The sequence below is a fragment of the Boleophthalmus pectinirostris genome, unplaced genomic scaffold (genome assembly GCF_026225935.1).
Source record: "Boleophthalmus pectinirostris isolate CB_2022bp ecotype Guang Dong unplaced genomic scaffold, ASM2622593v1 HiC_scaffold_10, whole genome shotgun sequence".
In the NCBI taxonomy this organism is placed as follows: domain Eukaryota; kingdom Metazoa; phylum Chordata; class Actinopteri; order Gobiiformes; family Gobiidae; genus Boleophthalmus; species Boleophthalmus pectinirostris.
The window spans coordinates 33,959,999-33,979,617 of NW_026570971.1; the positions used below are offsets into that span (position 1 = coordinate 33,959,999).

The 19,619-nt window shown below is 43.3% G+C and overlaps 3 protein-coding genes across 22 annotated transcripts in view; 1 reads left to right on the forward strand and 2 right to left on the reverse strand.

The window, feature by feature from the left end:
- Window positions 1–599, reverse strand: part of trmt61a (tRNA methyltransferase 61A) — a 36,876-nt gene extending 36,277 nt beyond the window's left edge. Inside the window, exon 1 of the mRNA XM_020917285.2 lies at window positions 450–599. The gene's annotated coding sequence lies outside the window, so the exon portion shown is untranslated. The remainder of the gene's footprint in view (window positions 1–449) is intronic.
- A 914-nt stretch (window positions 600–1,513) lies between these two features.
- On the forward strand, window positions 1,514–5,995 carry ckba (creatine kinase, brain a). Of its 2 annotated transcripts, XM_020917284.2 has the most exons (8): window positions 1,539–1,677; window positions 2,006–2,207; window positions 3,546–3,700; window positions 4,116–4,248; window positions 4,516–4,687; window positions 4,759–4,882; window positions 4,978–5,167; window positions 5,668–5,995. In XM_020917284.2, exons 2-8 carry the CDS (start codon window positions 2,015–2,017, stop codon window positions 5,844–5,846), a joined length of 1,146 nt encoding a protein of 381 aa, XP_020772943.1. In that variant the 5' UTR covers window positions 1,539–1,677; window positions 2,006–2,014; the 3' UTR covers window positions 5,847–5,995. The 2 variants fall into 2 exon arrangements, with proteins under 2 accessions (XP_055018228.1, XP_020772943.1); XM_055162253.1 differs by lacking the exon at window positions 2,006–2,207 and having other exon boundaries at window positions 1,514–1,677.
- Window positions 5,996–6,539: 544 nt separating this feature from the next.
- Window positions 6,540–19,619, reverse strand: part of mark3a (MAP/microtubule affinity-regulating kinase 3a) — a 76,585-nt gene continuing 63,505 nt past the window's right edge. For 5 of the 19 annotated variants that reach the window (XM_020917323.2, XM_020917322.2, XM_020917319.2 and 2 more), the window contains 3 exons: window positions 18,289–18,315; window positions 11,859–11,903; window positions 6,540–8,817 (listed from right to left, as the gene is read on the reverse strand). In XM_020917323.2, the coding sequence (XP_020772982.1) occupies window positions 8,469–8,817; window positions 11,859–11,903; window positions 18,289–18,315 (421 nt within the window). In that variant the 3' untranslated portion in view covers window positions 6,540–8,468. Of the gene's footprint in view, window positions 8,818–11,858; window positions 11,904–14,847; window positions 14,913–18,288; window positions 18,316–19,619 lie in introns of all 19 variants that reach the window. The other 14 variants (XM_055162221.1, XM_020917326.2, XM_055162192.1 and 11 more) reach the window with 7 other exon arrangements.

Below are 19,619 nucleotides of genomic sequence, written 5' to 3' on the forward strand. Positions count from 1 at the left end.
TCAAGTGTGAAAAGTTTGCAATACAGAGAGTATTTAAGTATAAAGTAAGTATAAAGTAATTTTGTGTTCATTTTTGTATTCAAATAATATTTTACTGTAACAGCATTTGATAAGTTTTGCAATGTCAATGCAACAGTTTAATGCCAAATTTTATAATAATTTTACCATTATGAGCTGCTTGGTTTTACCGTTGCCAAATAAAAATGCAATTTGGATCAGCCAAAGTCTTGACAATTTTAAGGCGAATAAAAACAGGTTTAAAAAGAAGCATTACGTGAATAGATCCAAACACTTCATAAAAAAGTCAGAACTTGTTGAATTTAGTATCTTAAAGCGTTAAAATATCAAAATCCGTGAACAAAATCGAGCTAAAACTGAAAGCTGTTCATGCTAACCGCTGCTCTGTGCGTAAAGCGCGCGTCACGTTATGTTCCACTGGCTGCGCTCACCTTTCTCTAACACGCTGCGCCAGAAGAGGAGGAAAAAGGGTGAGATTTCGATATAATTCTTCTGTAAATGAAGGAAAGTCGATGAGAAGAGGACAATCTGACATCCACGCGCTTTCTGCCCGCACACGTGGTTTTGTTTTGACAGGAAATGCGTCTTCTTCGTGGAGACTAGTGCTATTTGCGTGCATTACTGCCATCTATAGGATCCAGACACGTTCCTACAAATACAACATTGCACCCTGCAAAAAAAAACAACAACGTAGTTTCCACCTTGGGCACATTCTGCACATTTGAATAATGTGAGTTTTGTCAACACAGACAAGATGGTGGATGCACGGAGGCAGTGGAACATGGGTCATGGAGAGAGCAGACCCGCCTGACCGAGCATCGCACTTCCTCCGCGGCGTGAACGCGAGCAGGGGGCGGTGTGATGGTGCTGAGGATGTAAAGGCGAGATGACAGCAGACACTGAAGGCACGCAAAGCTGGGAGCACTCACTTTGAAAGCAGCCTGCGTATAAAACAGGCACAAAGAGACGCTGCTGTTTGTGCTGCAGCACAAGCAGCGCGCGGTTCTGGCATTTGGATGTTTTATTATTCATAGGCAATGCGTCACACAGCAACGCAGAGGAGGACATGTGAAGGTACAAGATGTGATTAGGTCTTGGTTGCAAAGAATGATGAGCAAGCAAGAAAAAAAAGAAAGAGTACAGTCTATACAAAAGAGACAATAGCCCAAAACTGCTCCATGTCCCGCTCATGTAAACAGAAGAAACGTTAAACACAAAGTGCCTCAGGAGTGTGGCCTCGTGCTGTTAACAAGCAGGAAAATGATGGACCTTTAATGTGTCATTAAACAGTGGGGCGCATCTTTACGCACTGCTGCAGCTCAGAGCCCAGAACCCACTACTGCTGCCAAAACAGGGCGCGGGTGTGACACAGGAGCGCACTCCCCGCTCCTCCTCAGACATCCCCTCTGTGTTTTTGGATACATGTTTTTATCTGGAGTCGTTATGGCGGCAGACGCGGGCCACGCGCTGAATGAACGGCAGTGGGCCGCGGCCGAGGGGCGGAGACACGCGGCTATAAAAGGCGCGCTCTGTCTCGGACTGACACCGCAGAGCCGCCGCTGAGAGGAGCAACCGGCCCACAGCTCCACACCAGACAAAATAGGGATCTTTGTCTCCACTCCTTCCAGCACCAGTCACCTTCAGACCCGCAGACAGCAGGTACGGCATCCTGGGGCTGCTGTGCCCGGCTCTGCATGCTTTTATTCGGGGAAGCAGCAGCTTTAGCGGGACTCAGACAGGCGTCTCGGCCCATTGTTGTCCGGCTGTCATTGTTAGACCGGGGACACTCCTGCTAAAGGGGAGATGCACAGCCGCTCTTTCCTTTGCTCTGTCATAATCTAATGTTAATGTGCGTGAAAGCGGCTGTGCGCGCTGCGGGGCGGGATGTAGCGGGATGTAGCGGGTTTATGCGGGTTTATGCGGGGCTGTACGGGCTGTGTGCACACTCTGACCGTCTCTCCTCCTTCTCCCCTCCGCCCTCACCCAGGGAGCAGCCATGCCTTTCGGTAACACGCACAACGAGTGGAAGCTCAAGTACTCTGCGGATGATGAGTTCCCCGACCTGACCAAACACAACAACCACATGGCCAAGGTGCTCACCAAGGACATGTACGCGCGCCTGCGGGACAAGCAGACCCCCAGCGGCTTCACCCTGGATGACGTCATCCAGACCGGCGTAGACAACCCAGGTACAGAGCCACCCAGAGCCACCCAGAGCCACCCAGAGCCACCCAGAGCCACCCAGAGCCACCCAGAGCCGGCCATCTGCCCCTCATCCCCTCATCCCCGCGCAGGGCCCTAATGGCGCAGCAGCAGCGGCTCTGGGTGACCTTGTGAGGGATAAGCGCCTCCGCGGCGCAGCACAATATGGAGCAGGAGCACTTAAGAGTCTAAAAGAGGCACCATTATCAGCGCGTGTCAGCGGCCAACGGCAAAGATTACCGTTACATAACTCTAATCCCGAGCGGCTCCCTCTTTTCTACTGTCCGCTCCAGGAGCCGCGCTGTGTCCTCTCACTGCGCCTCTGCCGCAATCTGCCGCACTCATGTGTGCACAAAGTCCGCACTGACTCTGGCGCACAGGCTGTTCTCCGGCTCGTTAGCGGCGGCTGTGATTCCTCCACTCAGATGACATCACGTGTTATCTAACGCCCCATCACACGCACGTGCACTGATGAAACACGCAACAGCGCAGGGCCAAACAGACGCAGTGCGCTCGTGTGCGGCTCATAGAAGCGTTCATTCTTATTATTCAGCACCTTTGCTGAGAGCAGCGGGCTGCAGGAGCGGGCTTTGCTTTAATCCGGGTCCACGCTGCGTCAGGAGCACGTCTCTGTACTGCTCAGGTTTAAATGCTCCTAACGCCTTTTATTCTGCACAATGAGGTAAAACCACGCAGCTCATGCGCGATGTCCCGGGCCCGTTAATCCCGCGGAGGCAGATTGGCCTCTTTATGGTCCTGTAACATGATGTACCTTTTTATGAGCGCTGAGTGTGCAGGTGGCGCCCCCTGGTGGTGGCACTGAGGCGGTGTAGAGTTGTGGTGATGCGGTGTGTTTGTGCAGCGCGGAGCTCATGTCCAACCTGACGCTGACTCTGAAGCGGCGCTCGGTGGATGAAGAGTTCCCAGATCTGACCAAACACAACAACCACATGGCCAAAGTGCTCACCAAGGACGTGTACGCGCGCCTGCGGGAGCGCGCCACCCCCAGCGGCTTCACCATCGACAACGTCATTCAGCCCGGGGTGGACAATCCCGGTCCAGTGCAGGACTCAGCAGCACAGGGAGGGACAGACTGCTCGTAGGGGTGACAGTGTGGAATAAAACTTATTATAATACACACCCACTACAATTACAGCCAGGCTGCGACCATTAGACGTTTGGAACCTGAGAAAATGCTATTTAAGGCTCATTCTCCTCTAGTCCCACACCACAAAACTGAAAAGTGACAGGATGTCTTCAGTCAGTGTTATGTCCCTAACCTTGGGTGGGTGTGTGTGTGTGTGGTTGTGTTTGTGAATGTGTAGGTCACCCGTTCATCATGACTGTGGGCTGTGTGGCTGGAGACGAAGAGACCTATGAGGTGTTCAAAGAGCTGCTGGACCCAGTGATTGAAGACCGTCACGGAGGATACAAGCCCTCAGACAAGCACAAGACCGACCTCAACGCAGACAACCTACAGGTACTACTACTACTACTACTACCACCACACAAGCCCACAAACAACTCTGCAGTACTAATGACCTAAGAACTCGTAACTGCTGCTGCCGCCATGATTACTCTCTGTATGTGGAGATAATCATTCTAAACTCGTGCACATCAGTGACCCTGCAGCGCTGTGCTCACTCTGGGGCTCTGCAGAGTATTGACCTGGTGAAACCTGCCAAGTTTCACTGGAGAAAGCCAATAATTCTGCAGGGAGCATCCACCAGTGTTTTCCAAAAATGTACAAAAATCTTTAGTTTTACTTTTGAACACAAACTGAGAAACTGTGACACAAGGAGCACAGAGCTGCTCCAGTGTTTGTCCTTTCACCTTTCTGGATGTGTCCTCTTACTCCAGTTTAACCCCAAACCCTCTGTCCCTGTGTGTCTCAGGGTGGAGATGACCTGGACCCAGCCTACGTCCTGAGCTCCAGAGTGAGGACGGGACGCAGTGTTCGTGGGTTTGCTCTGCCACCACACTGCAGCCGCGGAGAGAGACGCGGCATCGAGAGGCTCTCCATCGAAGGTATGTCACGATGCTAATGCACGTTTAACAAACATTCACTTCTAAACTCAACAGGAACTCCACTGGATCTGGTTTAAGTGCAGATACTGAGAGCATGGAACACTAGTGTGGCTCTGTACAGCCCCGGACTGTTTTAGATTGAAAGTGCAGATGTTTGTTCCAAAGTGAATTTGTCTTTTAGCTCATTAGTTTTGGGTTTTTAATGTCTCTCTTGCACAGTCCTGGTTCAGATTAAAAGTACACACTGTGTCTGTCTCTGTCCCTCAGCCCTGGACTCCCTGAGCGGAGACCTGAAGGGGAAATACTACGCTCTGAAGAACATGACTGAGGAGGAGCAGCAGCAGCTCATTGACGACCACTTCCTGTTTGACAAACCCGTGTCTCCTCTGCTCCTGGCCTCTGGCATGGCTCGCGACTGGCCCGACGCCCGCGGCATCTGGTGAGGAGTTGGACCGCTGTTTAATGTAGTCTAATTTAGAATTATTTTTACTAAAGTGTGTTTGCTCAAAGGCACAACGACAACAAGACTTTCCTGGTGTGGGTGAACGAGGAGGACCATCTGAGAGTGATCTCTATGCAGAAAGGAGGCAACATGAGGGAGGTGTTCAACCGCTTCTGCACCGGACTCACCAAGGTCAGGGGAAAACCAGAGTAATATCCAGTGTACTCTGCAGGGGGCGCTCTCTCACGTGTGTCTGATGTCCCGCTTTTGTCCTTTTTGTCCCGAAGATCGAGAACCTGTTTAAGCAGCGCGGACACGACTTCATGTGGAACGAGCACCTGGGCTACGTCCTGACCTGCCCCTCTAACCTGGGCACCGGGCTCAGAGCCGGAGTCCACGTCAAACTGCCCAACATGAGCAAGCACCCACAGTTTGAGGAGGTGCTCAAGAGGCTCAGGCTGCAGAAGAGAGGCACCGGTGAGAACACACCACTGTACAGCAGCACGACGAGGGAGGGAACTGGAAACACTGCACAGTCTTTAACGGGGCTCTAACTTTACACATTTGTCTCCACTGAATTAAAAATGTTTACATAAATAATCAAATGGAGCCGATGCCACAAATTCTAAACAAGACTCTGCAGCGTTCATGTGCAACTTCCACTGGGAAACAGACATGGGAGAGCTGCCTCCAGAAGTTCATGTCAGGTGTTTAGTGGGAGAGGAAAGTTGTACTAGTGGTAAAACTGGCATAGAATCAAACTTGTGACAGGTTCTCTTCATAATCCTGAGCAGCAGAGCAGAAGTACACGAGCACACAGGTCAAAGAATGTTCCACTGGGCCTGATGATGCACATGAAGGCGCCAGGATTCAGAGTTCACTTTAATCAGCGGAGTCTATTTTTGGAAGTGTCTGAAAGCAATCAGCTGTATGAATGGAAGTCTAATCCGTTCTGTCTCTTTTCTCCTCGCTCTCAGGTGGAGTGGACACCGCGGCGGTGGGCGGAGTCTTTGACATCTCTAACGCCGACCGTCTGGGCTTCTCAGAGGTGGAGCTGGTGCAGATGGTGGTTGATGGAATCAAGCTGCTCATTGAGATGGAGAAACGTCTGGAGAAGGGTCAGGCCATCGACGACCTGATGCCCTCCCAGAAGTAACTCTCCTCTCCCCCCTCCCCCTCCTCACCCCGTACACTCCTGACTGACTGTCCTGAATGCACTGTACCACGTTTGGTTTGCTCTATTTAAGAAACGGTTGCTGTAACGGAGGAAGGATCTGCAGTAAATAAAAATGTTCAACAGTCAAACCTGAGTCTGAAAGCCTGAATCCGTGTCAAGTATCAACATCATGAAACTAAACTCTCACATCTCAATTTATGTACTGTCCCTTTAAACAAGTCTGAGTCTCATCTTAAACACAGGCTCTGATCAGGAGGAAATACTGAGAATAACTTTAGTTTCCTGTTTGTAGATTCAAGACTGAACTCCCACAGACTAAACACTGGAAGAACCGACTCAGTTCAGAGCTCTACTTAAATTATACACAACAGTCTTTAGAGTAAAGAATCATGTGTCTCATGTGGCTTACACCTCAAATCTAAACTTGGAAAGTGAGATTTGACAAAATGTAGAGACTATTGAAAAAAAAACTGGCAAATTGAGTGTGCTTCAACTGCCATAGTGGATGAACTGTCATTTTAAAGTTAACTTTTCCAAGTACCAATGCCTCACAGGGTCAAAATTCAAACTACAAATTCCACTTTTGGCTTATTTGTAATCTTAAAGTTTAAATGGAATGATATGGCTATAAAAAATAAACTTTAAATTCACAGCAAAAATACCAGGGACCAATTTTGACAGACACTTTTTAATGTAGACATGTGTGGCCATTTACACAACTCCATCTCTACCTCAAGGTCAACAAAATACAAAAAGAAAAATAACGGTTTGCGGTGAAGCGGATTTTGAAATTAAGATTACATTATTTACAGTGAAAACAAGAAGCTGTCCTTTTTAAACTTTGAGGAAAAAAATGGGTGAAATAATAAATAAGACTACAAATGCTCTGTCCATTCACAGCATGACAAATCATATTCAAAAATGTGGCGTCCAGGGAATTTTATGCGGAATTTCATATTTCCGAGTAGATTTCTGTCATAAAAAGTGGTAAAGACATCAACCAAAATGAAAATATTTCCTCAAATGAATTTAAAAGGTGCAAAATGGAGGCAATGGCAGATATTAGCTCAAGTTGAGAAGAGTTTTGAGTTTAAATGAAACAAAATAAACCAATTCCACTTCATCGTAGTGGCATTTAAATCAAAATATAAGGCAGTGACAACAAAGTGTGCACAATCTGAGTCAATCTGATTAGAAATGACTGTTTCCATGGCAGTATTCTTTCACTCAAACTAATCCCAACCACTTAAAAAAATGTTAAATCATGGTTAAATCACTGTAAATTAAAGCCGTAAGTTTTTCAAGGCATTTTGAGCTAGAAAACATCTGTAACTGAACAAATGTGAAACAGACTCGTTTAATGCCGTATTCAGACACATTCTACTGTAGGTAAAGAAGCACCTCCATGGAGACAAGAAAAGTTACACAATGCACCAATCTGTGTGTCATTCGTTCATTCATTTTGCAATATAAAAACAAAAATAAGAAAACAAAACAAAAAACTGTTTTCTTCATTATTTGTCTCCAAAACCAAAATGAAAAAACGGATAACGATTTGTCTTTTCAGTTTTTCATTTCGTGTTTAAATGAAGAATGGAGAAAAATGGCTGTTTCCCGTTTCCGTTACGGACTGAACCAGGACTGAACCAGGTCCAACCAGACCGGGGACTTAGACCGGGGACTTAGACCGGGGACTTAGACCGGGGACTTAGACCGGGGACTTAGACCGGGGACTTAGACCGGGGACTTAGACCGGGGACTTAGACCGGGGACTTAGACCGGGGACTTAGACCGGGGACTTAGACCGGGGACTTAGACCGGGGACCAGACCTGAACTGAGACCAGGACTGAGACCGGGACCAGACCTGAACCGAGACCAGGACTGAGACCAGGACTGAGACCAGGAACAGGACTGGGACTGAGACCAGGACTGAGGCCGGGACCAGACCAGGACCAGGCCATGATTCAGTCCGGGACCAGACCAGGACCAGACCGGGACTGAGACTGGTTTAGATCTGATTTAGTCCTGTGTTAGTCCTGGTTCAGTCCGTATGTGGCACAAAAGTCCAGCACTGCAGTTTATGTCACGGAAACGGGAAACGGCCGTTATCCGTTTTTTTCCATTATTCATTTAAACACAAAATTAAAACCTGAAAAAACGAATCTTTATCCATTTTTTGATTTTGGAGACAAATAACGAAGATAACTGTTATTTTTTCGTTTTCTTATTTTTGGTTTTACATTGAAAAACAGATGAAGGAACAACACAAGGATTTGCACCTTTACATCACTTTTAAATTCTTCAATTCAAATCTACTCAAGTTTGGCACCGACTGTCTTCAAGTTCTACATTTAACTCGAACTCAAAACTCCCCTGACGCCACTTTTAATGTCGACCGTTAAACTTCCTGAAAGATATTAGTATTTGTGATTATTGCCAAAAAGCTTTTTAGTTTCTCTATACATTATAATATTCCATACATACTCTTGTTTAAAAAAAAAAAGAAATTCAGATTTGGAAAAAACTGCTACTTGGGTGATTGCAATGTACACTTTAAATACTAGTTCTTATATTTATACTTTGTGGTGTTTGTTTTTTACTCATAGTTTTAACTCATTGGCAACTTTTGACGCTATGTTTTTGAACGCGATCGAAGAGCCGGATATTCTCTTGAAGCGCACGCCGTTGAGGGAGAGGCGGGGCAACTTGCACACCTCCATCTCCCACTGGACGAGGTTTTCGGCTCTGGCGTCGCCGTGGACGCAGAGGAGGAGGAAGCTTTCTTGCTGTTCGTAGTCGCAGTTGTTGGCGTCGAGGACTTTGCGGATCTCGCGCAGGATCTCGTTTGGTTCCATGGAGCTGGTAGTCCTCATACTCCATGTGAAGCGGAGAGATCGGGGCTTGGAGTCGCTTTTGGGTCCGGTCGGGTCTGAAGCTGGGACATGGCGGCTGGAGGGGAGAGAGGAACGAAAAGGAGTTACAAAAAAAGGTTAAAAGTGCGAAAGGATAACGGAGAAAAGAGACAGAGGAGCAGAGAAAGAGACAAGGAGAAAGGGAGAGGGAAGTGTCTGGTGGAAAAGTAAAGAATGCAAAATTTGGACCATAAAACCTTTGCTTTTTTTGTCTACCATTATTTATTTATAAACATTTATTAACCAACAAAAAAGTAAATATGTTAAGTGTCTATAAAGGTATTCAAATCAGCATTCATATTTCTTTTTTCCATTTATTTTATTTTTTTTTTAAACTGAAACGGACCAGAAAACTTTTTCAATTATTACGTTTTTATAAATTTTTTGTATTAAAATTTAATTATTTAATTTTATTTTTTATTAAATGTATTAAAACTTTTTCATTCATTTTTCATTTCACACTTAAAGTGTACAGATGTAGCACTGAATTAAAGGTGCACCATGTAACTTTTTTCTGGCGTCTGTGGTTCTAAATTTATCTTTATCTCCATGGAGACAAAGGCAGCACCACCATTTTGAGTTACAGTCTTTGGTAAAGGTTCTCTACGCCAGGTTACAGGTCAGATCTGCGTAGAGGCGAGCACAATAACTGTAGGAATGTATTATCGTCTGATAAAATTAATGCCACACTCCGAAACATTCCAGGTAAAGCAACAGTAATTCTATTAGAAATGCAGATGGACCTCACAGTGCACCGAGATCTGACTAGACCTGGTCTGGACTAAGTAAAGTCCAATAATCCAAGTTTAGTCCTGATTTAGATCCAGTTTAGTCCTGGAACAGAAAACTTACTTTAGTCCAGGTTTAGACCTGCTTTAGTCCTGGTTTAGATCTGCTTTAGATCTGCTTTAGTCCTGGTTTAGACCTGCTTTAGTCCTGGTTTAGACCTGCTTTAGTCCAGGTTTAGAGCTGCTTTAGTCCAGGTTTAGAGCTGCTTTAGTCCAGGTTTAGATCTGCTTTAGTCCAGGTTTAGATCTGCTTTAGTCCAGGTTTAGATCTGCTTTAGTCCAGGTTTAGATCTGCTTTAGTCCAGGTTTAGATCTGCTTTAGTCCAGGTTTAGACCTGCTTTAGTCCAGGTTTAGACCTGCTTTAGTCCAGGTTTAGATCTGCTTTAGTCCAGGTTTAGATCTGCTTTAGTCCAGGTTTAGATCTGCTTTAGTCCAGGTTTAGATCTGCTTTAGTCCAGGTTTAGATCTGTTTTAGTCCTGGTTTAGATCTACTTTAGTCCTGGTTTAGACCTGCTTTAGTCCTGGTTTAGATCTGTTTTAGTCCTGGTTTAGATCTGTTTTAGTCCTGGTTTAGACCTGCTTTAGTCCTGGTTTAGACCTGCTTTAGTCCTGGTTTAGATCTGCTTTAGTCCTGGTTTAGATCTGCTTTAGTCCTGGTTTAGATCTGCTTTAGTCCAGGAACAGAAGGCCTACTTTAGTCCTGGTTTACTGTAGTATTTTATTCCTTAAAAAAACGAAACAAAACATGAATTACATTTAGTTGAAACCTTTAACATTGAAGTAGTTTTTTCTTTGGTCCAAAATCCAATCTTTACCCATTTTCACATCCACCAGACAGAGACATTCAATAAAAACATGCTTCGTTAAATGGCAAAGTTGAGGAGTTTAAAACAAGACCAGCGGTTTTCAAGTCATGGATAAAAACAAAAATATAAAATACAAAAATTAAGATTCAAATTTCAGTCCAAAATCATGCAGCGCAGACGGAGCAGAGCCATGCACCAAACTCCAGCCAAAAACAAGAGACTTTAAACATGAGGCAGACACAGGCACAGACCAGCGGCTGAGAACAGACGACACCTTATCTACACGGGACCAAGAACCACTGTGGGACAAGTCCACGCCTGCTTCAGTCCCGCTTCAGTCCCGCTTCAGTCCCGCTTCAGTCCCGCTTCAGTCCCGCTTCAGTCCCGCTTCAGTCCCGCTTCAGTCCTGGCTTCAGTCCTGCTTCAGTCCTTCAGTCTGCTTCAGTCCCGGCTTCAGTCCTGGCTTCAGTCCTGGCTTCAGTCCTGGCTTCAGTCTTCAGTCCCGCTTCAGTCCTGCTTCAGTCCTGGCTTCAGTCCTTCAGTCCTTCAGTCCTGCTTCAGTCCCGCTTCAGTCCCGCTTCAGTCCCGCTTCAGTCCTGGCTTCAGTCCCGCTTCAGTCCTGGCTTCAGTCCTGGCTTCAGTCCTGCTTCAGTCCTGCTTCAATCCGGGTTAAGTCCCATCTTAGACCTGGTTATGCACTGATTTAGACCTGATTAAGTCCTGGTTTAGACCCAGTGTAGTCTCAGTTAAGTCCTGGTTAAGACCTAATTCAGTTTGGGTTAAATCCTGGTTTAGACCTGGTTAAGTACTGGTTTAGACCTGGTGTAGTCCTGGTGAAGTCCTGGTTTAGACCTGGTGTAGTTCTGGCGTAGTCCTGGTTTAGACCTAGTTAAGTCCAGGTTAAATCCTGATTTAGACCCGGTTAAGTCCTGGTGTAGACCTAGTTAAGACAAGGTTTAGACCCAGCATAGTCCCGGTTAAGACCTAGATAAGTCCAGGTTAAGTTCTGATTTAGAGCTGGTGTAGTCCTGGTTAAGTCCTGGTTTAGAGCCGGTGTAGTCCCAGTTAAGTCCTGGTTGATGAAGTTTGGGTTAAATCCTGGTCTAGACCTGGTTAAGTACTGATTTAGTCCTGGGGTAGACCTGGTGTAGTCCTGGTTTAATCCTGGTTTAGACCTGGTTCAGTCCTGGTTCAGTCCTGGTTCAGTCCTGGTTCAGTCCTGGTTCAGTCCTGGTTCAGACCTGTTGGTACTGGAAAATCCAGATCTTTTCACTGGTGGATAACTTAGACCTGGTTAAATCCTGTTTTAGTCCTAGTCCAGTCCTAGTTTCATTTAGACCTGATTTAGTCCTGGTTCCATTCTAGTTTAGTTCTGTCTTAAACCTGGTCATGTTCTTGTTTAATCTTAGTCCAGTTCTAGATTCATTAGTTTAGTCCTGGTCCTCCACAGTTCCTGGTCCCAAAGTCCTGGTCCAGATCTCACCTTGAACCTTCGAGTCTCCCGTTTCGCTCAAACTCAGTGGAGACTCTGGAATCGAACCATCAACCACACGACCAAACGGAGCAAACAGCACACAGCGGCAGAGACACAGGGCAGTGCACAAATCAGAGTTTATTCAACACAAACAAAAGTGAACTGGACAAAAGTTCAAACAGACGCTCAAACCGAGAACATCTACACGAGCTCAAATCAAGAGCTTTTGTTTTTCTGAACTTTTAACTCAGTTTCATTGATTTACTTATTAAAGATTTGAGCTTCTCAAATGGTGGGCTTGTCATTTAGAGGATGTTTTAGACTTTCTTTGGGTCATTTCTTAAAACTACTGCAACAACTGTCTGTGGTCCTACTGAAGACCTGGTTTAGTTCAGTCCCGGTTTGAGTCCTGGTTTGAGTCCTGGTTTGAGTCCTGGTTTGAGTCCTGGTTTGAGTCCTGGTTTGAGTCCTGCTTGAGTCCTGCTTGAGTCCTGCTTGAGTCCCTGAATAGTCCTAATTCAGTCCCGGTCCGACTCCCGGTCCGACTCCCGGTCCGACTCCCGGTCCGACTCCCGGTCCGACTCCCGGTCCGACTCCCGGTCCGACTCCCGGTCCGACTCCCGGTCCGACTCCCGGTCCGACTCCCGGTCCGACTCCCGGTCCGACTCCCGGTCCGACTCCCAGAATAGTCCTAATTCAGTCCTGGTTTGAGTCCTGGTTTGAGTCCTGGTTTGAGTCCTGGTTTGAGTCCTGGTTTGAGTCCTGGTTTGAGTCCCGGTTTAACCATAGAATAGTTCCAGAATAGCCCAGAAAAGTCTTAGTTCAGTCCTAATTCAGTCCTGGTTGAGTCCTAGTTGAGACCTGGAATAGTGCTTGGAATAGTCCTTGGAATAGTCCTTGGAATAGTCCTTGGAATAGTCCTTGGAATAGTCCTGGCTCAGTCCCGGCTCAGTTCTGTTGTCAGTAGAAAGTCCAGATCTATTCACTGATGGTATTTAATGTAAAAGTTTTGAGAACCACTGGCCTGGATTATCTGATTAAATTCTTATTTCAAGCAAAAACAGATTCACAGTTAGAATGAGAAATTGCATTTGAAATCTGATTAGAAATAAATATGAAATTAGATGAGAAATAATAAGTAAACAGTTCAAACGAGTTAAAACTCCAGTGTGGATTAATATTTCAGTGATTTCAAGTCTTTTAAACTCATGTAGACGTCCTCTGCATCTTTAAATCCAAATAGTTGTTGTGTTCAAACTTTTGACCAGTGCAAAGTGAGTAAAACCAAAAACAACATTACTAAAGTGTTATAAGAAATTAAAAACATTGCTTGTAAAATAGTGATCAGACCAGACGGTGAAGATGAGAGAGAGCTGCAGAGTCACACCAGAGGCCGAATGAGGAGCACGGAGATTCTAAACTGTTTAAACTGGACAAAACTGGATTCTAAAGACTAATTTTATCTCAAAAAAGGGAAAAAAAACCCTCAAAATTTCAATGAAAAATAAAGGTTGCTATTAGTTAAAGAATCAGCAAATGAATTGTAAGAAAAAATACAAATTAATTCAAAAAAGGAAAAAATCATGAAGTTAAAAGTTCTCACTGAATCTGAACTATCGTCACAAACTCCTGTTTTATATAATAAGTGAAATAATGAGTGTTAAAGTGTGAAGACACAAACAGAGAAAGTGGTTGGACTGACTTAAAGGTGCAGTATGTCACTTTTACGCTGTCTGCTCGTCTCCATGGAGATGTAAGTTTTCCATGAGACATTCCACAATATGAAATTCATTTTATATTTTTTTATAATTTATTTTTTAAGCTTTAAGTAAACTATTTTCTATACAAATCATCATCTTAGAATAAATCATATACGCACAATAAAATAAAATAAATAGAATGCAAAAAACAAATACAAAAAGACAATGATAGTATGATTTTTTTTTTTTTTTTTTAAAGAAAGAATGATGGGGTAAAGACAATCATATTGTTATTGTTATTATTATTGCCAAAGTAGACTGTAAAGGTGCACTGTCTAACTTTTTGGTTGGAGGTCTGTTACTGTTTCTATGGAGATATCACTGCTCTGCCTGGAATGTTCCACAGTGTGACATTAAACAGATCTACATTACATTTATTCAGTTACAGGTGGTTTTAAAATTCTAGCTCAAAAATCCCTACAAAAACAGACATTCTGACTGTGAGCGGGGTCGCCTCTCCACAGATCTGACCTGTAACTCTGTCTGGTTTAGTCTTGATGAAGATAGAAAGGGTTAATGCCATAGAAAAGTTACACAATGCACCTTTAACTTTATCTTTCTCCAAAGAGACACCCAGGTCAAATATTTAAAGACCCCGGGTTAAAGTGGTGTGTGTGTGTGTGTGTGTGTGTGTGTGTGACGGAGGGGCCAATGGTGCAGACCGGCAGCCTCTCTTCTGTCAGTCTGTCCCAGGGCGGATGTGGCAGGGCAGTGTGGAGTGAAAGGACAATCGTGTAAAAAGTCTGAAAAAGCTCTAAACGAGACTAATGCATCGTTATCATTATTATTATTAAGATATCCCCGTTTAATGCCATACTGTGGAACATCCCAGGCAACGCAATAACATCTCTATGGAAACAAGCAGCTGGTAGATCGTCCAGCAGAAAAACGACATAGTGTACCTTTAGATAATAAATGTGTGTATGCTGGTGAAGGCTACAAAAATATATTCTTATTATTTTATTATTATTAATTTCGGCAATAAAATGACCTCACTATATGATGGGTTTTAAAATTTTGTCAGTTATGTTTTATTTATTTGAGAAAATGAGTCTTAAAAGTAAACTAATGGTACATTTCTTTGTACTTTATGAAAATTCGATGACAAATTGAAAAAAGTTTGACGTAAATAAGATGCAAACAGAACGGGAGGATGGGATTGGTGGATGGATGAAGAGGTGAGCCCTGATTGGCTGAGGAGGAAGGAGGAAGGAGGAGGAGGAAGTGGAGGGACTTACTAAGGCTCTTTGGTCCCTGAGCGGCGGATTTGGCCGTTTGCCGTTTGTTGGGGTCAAGAGTGACCCTAAACAGAGGGGTCAAAGAGGGGTCAAAAGGTCAAAATAAGGTTAGAGTGACGAGGAAGGAGGACGAGAGATGACGGAAACAGGAACAAAACAGGTATAAAATATAAAAAAGTGACAATGGGAGATGGAAAGGACAGATCCCCAGATGTTACTCAGACTAAAATCAAACATTAAGGAAAGCAACAGCTGAATCTCCGGTTTGTAGTTCTTTTTCCTAAACTTAAATGTAATGTAAATGTTAAAGTCGCCCAAAAGTTTTACAACCTATGCACTTAAATCAGAGAACTGTAGAGAATAGAAAATACTGTGACTCTTTGAGAACTACTGTATTTTCTGCACTATAGGACGCTCTGGATTATAAGACGCACTGTCATTAAATGGTCTATTTTCAAACTTTTTTCACAAATAAACCGCACGGGACTTTAAAGGAAACCCAACAGTGTGATGGGTGAGTGGTTTTGTTTGTTTGTGGCGTTCACAGTGACTCTGGGCTTTGTTCAGTTGTGGCGTGTAGGGAGGGTGTGTCTGGGACCACTGGATTGTCGGTGTGTTCGCAGTGACTCAGTTGTTCAGTTGTGTCTAGAAGTGGCACATTGCACTCACTTTTTCGGTTCGTTCCTCGTCGGCGTGGAGTGATGAGTGTGTCTGTGGGTGTGTTTGGCTGTGCGGTCGCTGTCTGCTCCGTGTGTGTTTGTGTGTTCTGCAGGTGGTGCAGCTTTGTAGTTTACTGAAGTCGTGCTGGGACACTCGAGTGGATTTGTGTATGGGGTACTCTGGATTGTGGGGCGCAGTTGTTTTTTGATGGGGTTGGAGGCTTAAGAGCGCGTCTAATAGTGCAGAAAATACAGTATACATCTGTTATATTAATTTACTTTATAATATTAGTTTGTCAGAGGTTTTACTTATTTAATTTTTTTGTCTTATTAGAAGAAAATGAAAACTTGATCTCAATGTCCCTGCATGTCAGATTGGGTCTTATTCTGTGTAAAAACTGCTAACCCTCTAGTTCAGATTTATGCTTTATTAAATGCTTCATTTTAATAATAATAATGAAGAAATGTCTTGAAATTAAAATATAAGCATAAATTAATTTTAATGTGTGCAGCAAACTGGTGTTGTAAACATTTTTAATACACTTCTGGGTTCTGGGTTTCCTTAAAAACAGTGATAAACAGAAAAAATAATGAAATGTAGATGAACAGAAGATTGTACTGTTGCAAATGTCCATCAGAGGGCGCACCTGACCTCAATAATGTACACTGCTGCTGTTTACGGCTTTATCTGCAAATTGAACTCCCTTAAAAGTTATTTTGTTAACTTGATACAGATAGATTCAAACACTAACTACAAAAAAGCTTAAAATATCAAATTTGTTCAACATCTGAAATAAGTATTCAGAAAAAAACAAATAAATAAAATCAATCATGGTTTAAAAAAGTGTAAAAAAAAAAAAAATAAATAATAATCAGTAATACTAAAAAATGCTAATTAACCTTTTAAAATTTCCGAACATTTATTACTTCTACATGAAAAAAGAAACAAAAATCTCCCTTTCGTACTGGCTCAGATGTGCGGTTCTTTTGCACGAACTGAACCATATAAAAATATTCAAAACAGAGTAATAAAAGATAAATAAAAGAGTAGAAGCTGGACAGAGTGGAACATGCTTCGTTTTTGAGCCAAAGCTGAGGTCGATGTTTGGGTTAAAATGACACAGCACCACAGCACACGCTACATTTACAAACACACAGGTCAGAAGAGAAAAAAACGGATTTAAAAACAAATATCTGCAATTGTGGCACAGGAAACTCCTTACTTTTGTTTTATTTAATACTATTTTTGGAGTAGATATGCAGCTTATTGGCTTTACTAGTCGAAAAGGGACTGATTCAAAATGAAAGACACGTATAGATTTCTCATATAAACCTGCATAAACTTTAAAAAGTGCACTGTGTAACTTTTCTGGTGGAGGGTTCGTCAAAAGCTTTTCTCCATGGAGATGTTATTGCATTGTCTGGAATGTTTCACAGTATGGCATTAAACCTTTCTATCTTCATAGAGACCAAACCAGACCAAGTTCCAGGTCAGATCTGTGGACAGGTGACCCTGCTCACAGTCAGAAGGTCTGTTTGTCTGGGTATTTTTGAGATATAAAACCACCTGTGATTGAATAAATGTAAAGTAGAGCTGTTTAATGTCACACTGTGGAACATTCCAGTCAGAGCAGGGACATCTCCATGGAGACAAACAGGTGACGGACACCTAACCAAAAAGTTACACAGGGCACCTTTAACACAAACTATTTAAACTTCACTGTACGTATGACTGAGCTGTTGTGACAAAACCCTCCATCTCTGAATGAGGTTCTTTAGGTCTTCTGATAATCTATGCTATTAGTTAGAAGGCTTTTTTCAGACCAAGAGTTTGTTTTCATAGCTGACAGTTTGGACTGCTCACTAGCGCTCTTCCTCAGAGTGGTTACGTCACATTGCCAAAGATGTTCATTTTGTCTTCTTACGTACTTGAACTTCTTGGGTTCTTTTCTGTATTGTCTTTGAAAAGAACCCAAGAAGTTAAGGTCACGTCATGTTGCTGTGATGTCGGTCACCTGATTTACACAGATCTTTGGACGCCGGACACGTCACGGCAACACGACGTGACCACTGTGAGGAAGAGCGCTGAGCAGACACAAACACAAACTCTTGGTCTGAAAAAAGAACCTAATAATAACATACATTTGAACAATACAGTTTATCCAAATTCAGGTCTGGTTTCCCACTGTTTGTATGGGCTTCAAAATCAGTCACATTTTGTACTTTGAGCAGCTAAGGCTGAAATTATAGTAGTAAGTAAGTAATATTATAATGTCCTCTTTGAGAACTCTCTATGGGGTTTTATTCTGCATAAAAGCTGCTAACCCTGTAGTTTAGACTCTACAAACATGTTCTGAAATGTCCCTGTGTGTCAGATGCCCTCCCTGTGTCCATGGGGTCTAAATTCTGTGCCAGTGGTCTCCTCTACCTACATCACTGAGAAATATATAGTATTTTAATAGTATTTTAACACAGCACTTTTTAAAACACTAAATAATCGTAATAATTTGAGAAACTTCTAGAAGCCCCACTGACCCCATTACAGATCGATAAGTAAGAAATTAGGTTGTGTTTGTAAATGTAGATCAAAAGTGTATTTTGTGTAGAAGCGTTGAAGAGTTAGTTCGGTGCCAACAGCCCTCAAAAATCAAGTCTCTGTGAATCACTCCAGACCGAAGATTTTTTAAATATTATAAAGAAAAAGAGGCAGAGCAGAGAGCGAAAGAAGAGAGAGAGTGAGAAAGAAAGAAAAAAGACAGACACAGGGCGACCAGGGTCCTACCTTTTGGAAAATCTGAATGACATGTTTCTACAACAAAACCAGACAGAAAGACAGTGAGACAGTGAAGGAGGAGAGGAGAGGAGAGAAAGAGGAGAGAGACAGTGAAGGAGAAGAGGAGAAAGAGAGGAGAAGGGATAGAGACAGAGAGAGAAAAGGAGGGATGAGAGACAGTGAGACGATACAAGGAGAGAGCGGAGTGAAAGAAGAAGGATGAAGGAGAGAGAAGAGGGACAGAGGAGGGGAGGGAGCAAAGGAAATAAGAACAGTGAGCCAGAAATGAGGGAAGGAAAGGACACACAGAAATAGGAGGTGGGAGATAGAAAAAGGATCTCGGAAACAAAGGAAGGAAGAGTAGAGAGGAGGAATAGGACGGAATGAGAGACACAGGGAGTGACACAAAACAGAGGACAAGGAGGAAAGGGAGAAACAAAGGAGGGAGGAGACAGAGCTAGGAAGTAGGAGACACCGTAGGAGACAGGAGAGGAGCTAGGAGCGAGGAGAGGAGGAGTTGGACTGAAGGAGAGACAGAGCAGAGTCAAAGGAACAGTCCAAACAGTGATTCTGTTTTGGACAAAAGTCACTGCTGCTGCTGCTGCTGCTGAAGGTTCAGGGTTTTCAGGCAGTAAACACCAAGAACGTGACAAAACTCAAGATTTATTAAGAAAAATAAAGTCTATAAAAAGAAATCTACTTAATTTGTTGTCCTGGCAACAGTGAAGTTTGAAGGGACATTTGGCTGCTCTAAAAATAATAATTATAACAGAAACGGATTACAGTAGTCTATATTTTTCAAACATTTATGTGTTATGATTGTTTGTTAAACCAATGATTGTGTTGACCAACTGTAAGAAATATGTCCAAATCACCCAGAATGCACTGGAACATTATTTTGTTGTAACCCTGAAATGCACTAAAGCAAACGGCTTACGTTTTAAACTAGTATTTTGAGGTATGACAAAGTCTATGCCACCTTTGACCACTAGAGGGCAGAACACTAAAGTGATAAGAGGTAAGTAACTCTTGTAGTTTAAACTGTTTTATTACTGCGTGAAAACCCAGAGTCTAAAAGCACAAACACAAAAGCAGTTTGACCCAAAGATTCTACACATTTCACCAAAGCAGCAACAAATTCATTTAAAATCACATTGAGATGAACAGTGAATGTGATTTGATACAAATAGAATTTAAACTTTGGCTGATGAGGCAGACTAACAGACTACAGGCCGAAGAGCAGCCGCTCCTTTACAGTCAAAGTCAATAAGAGAAAAAATAGCTTTAGTTTCTGCGTCTTCTAACTTATCAGATCAAGCTTCTCAATTTTCTAGACAATA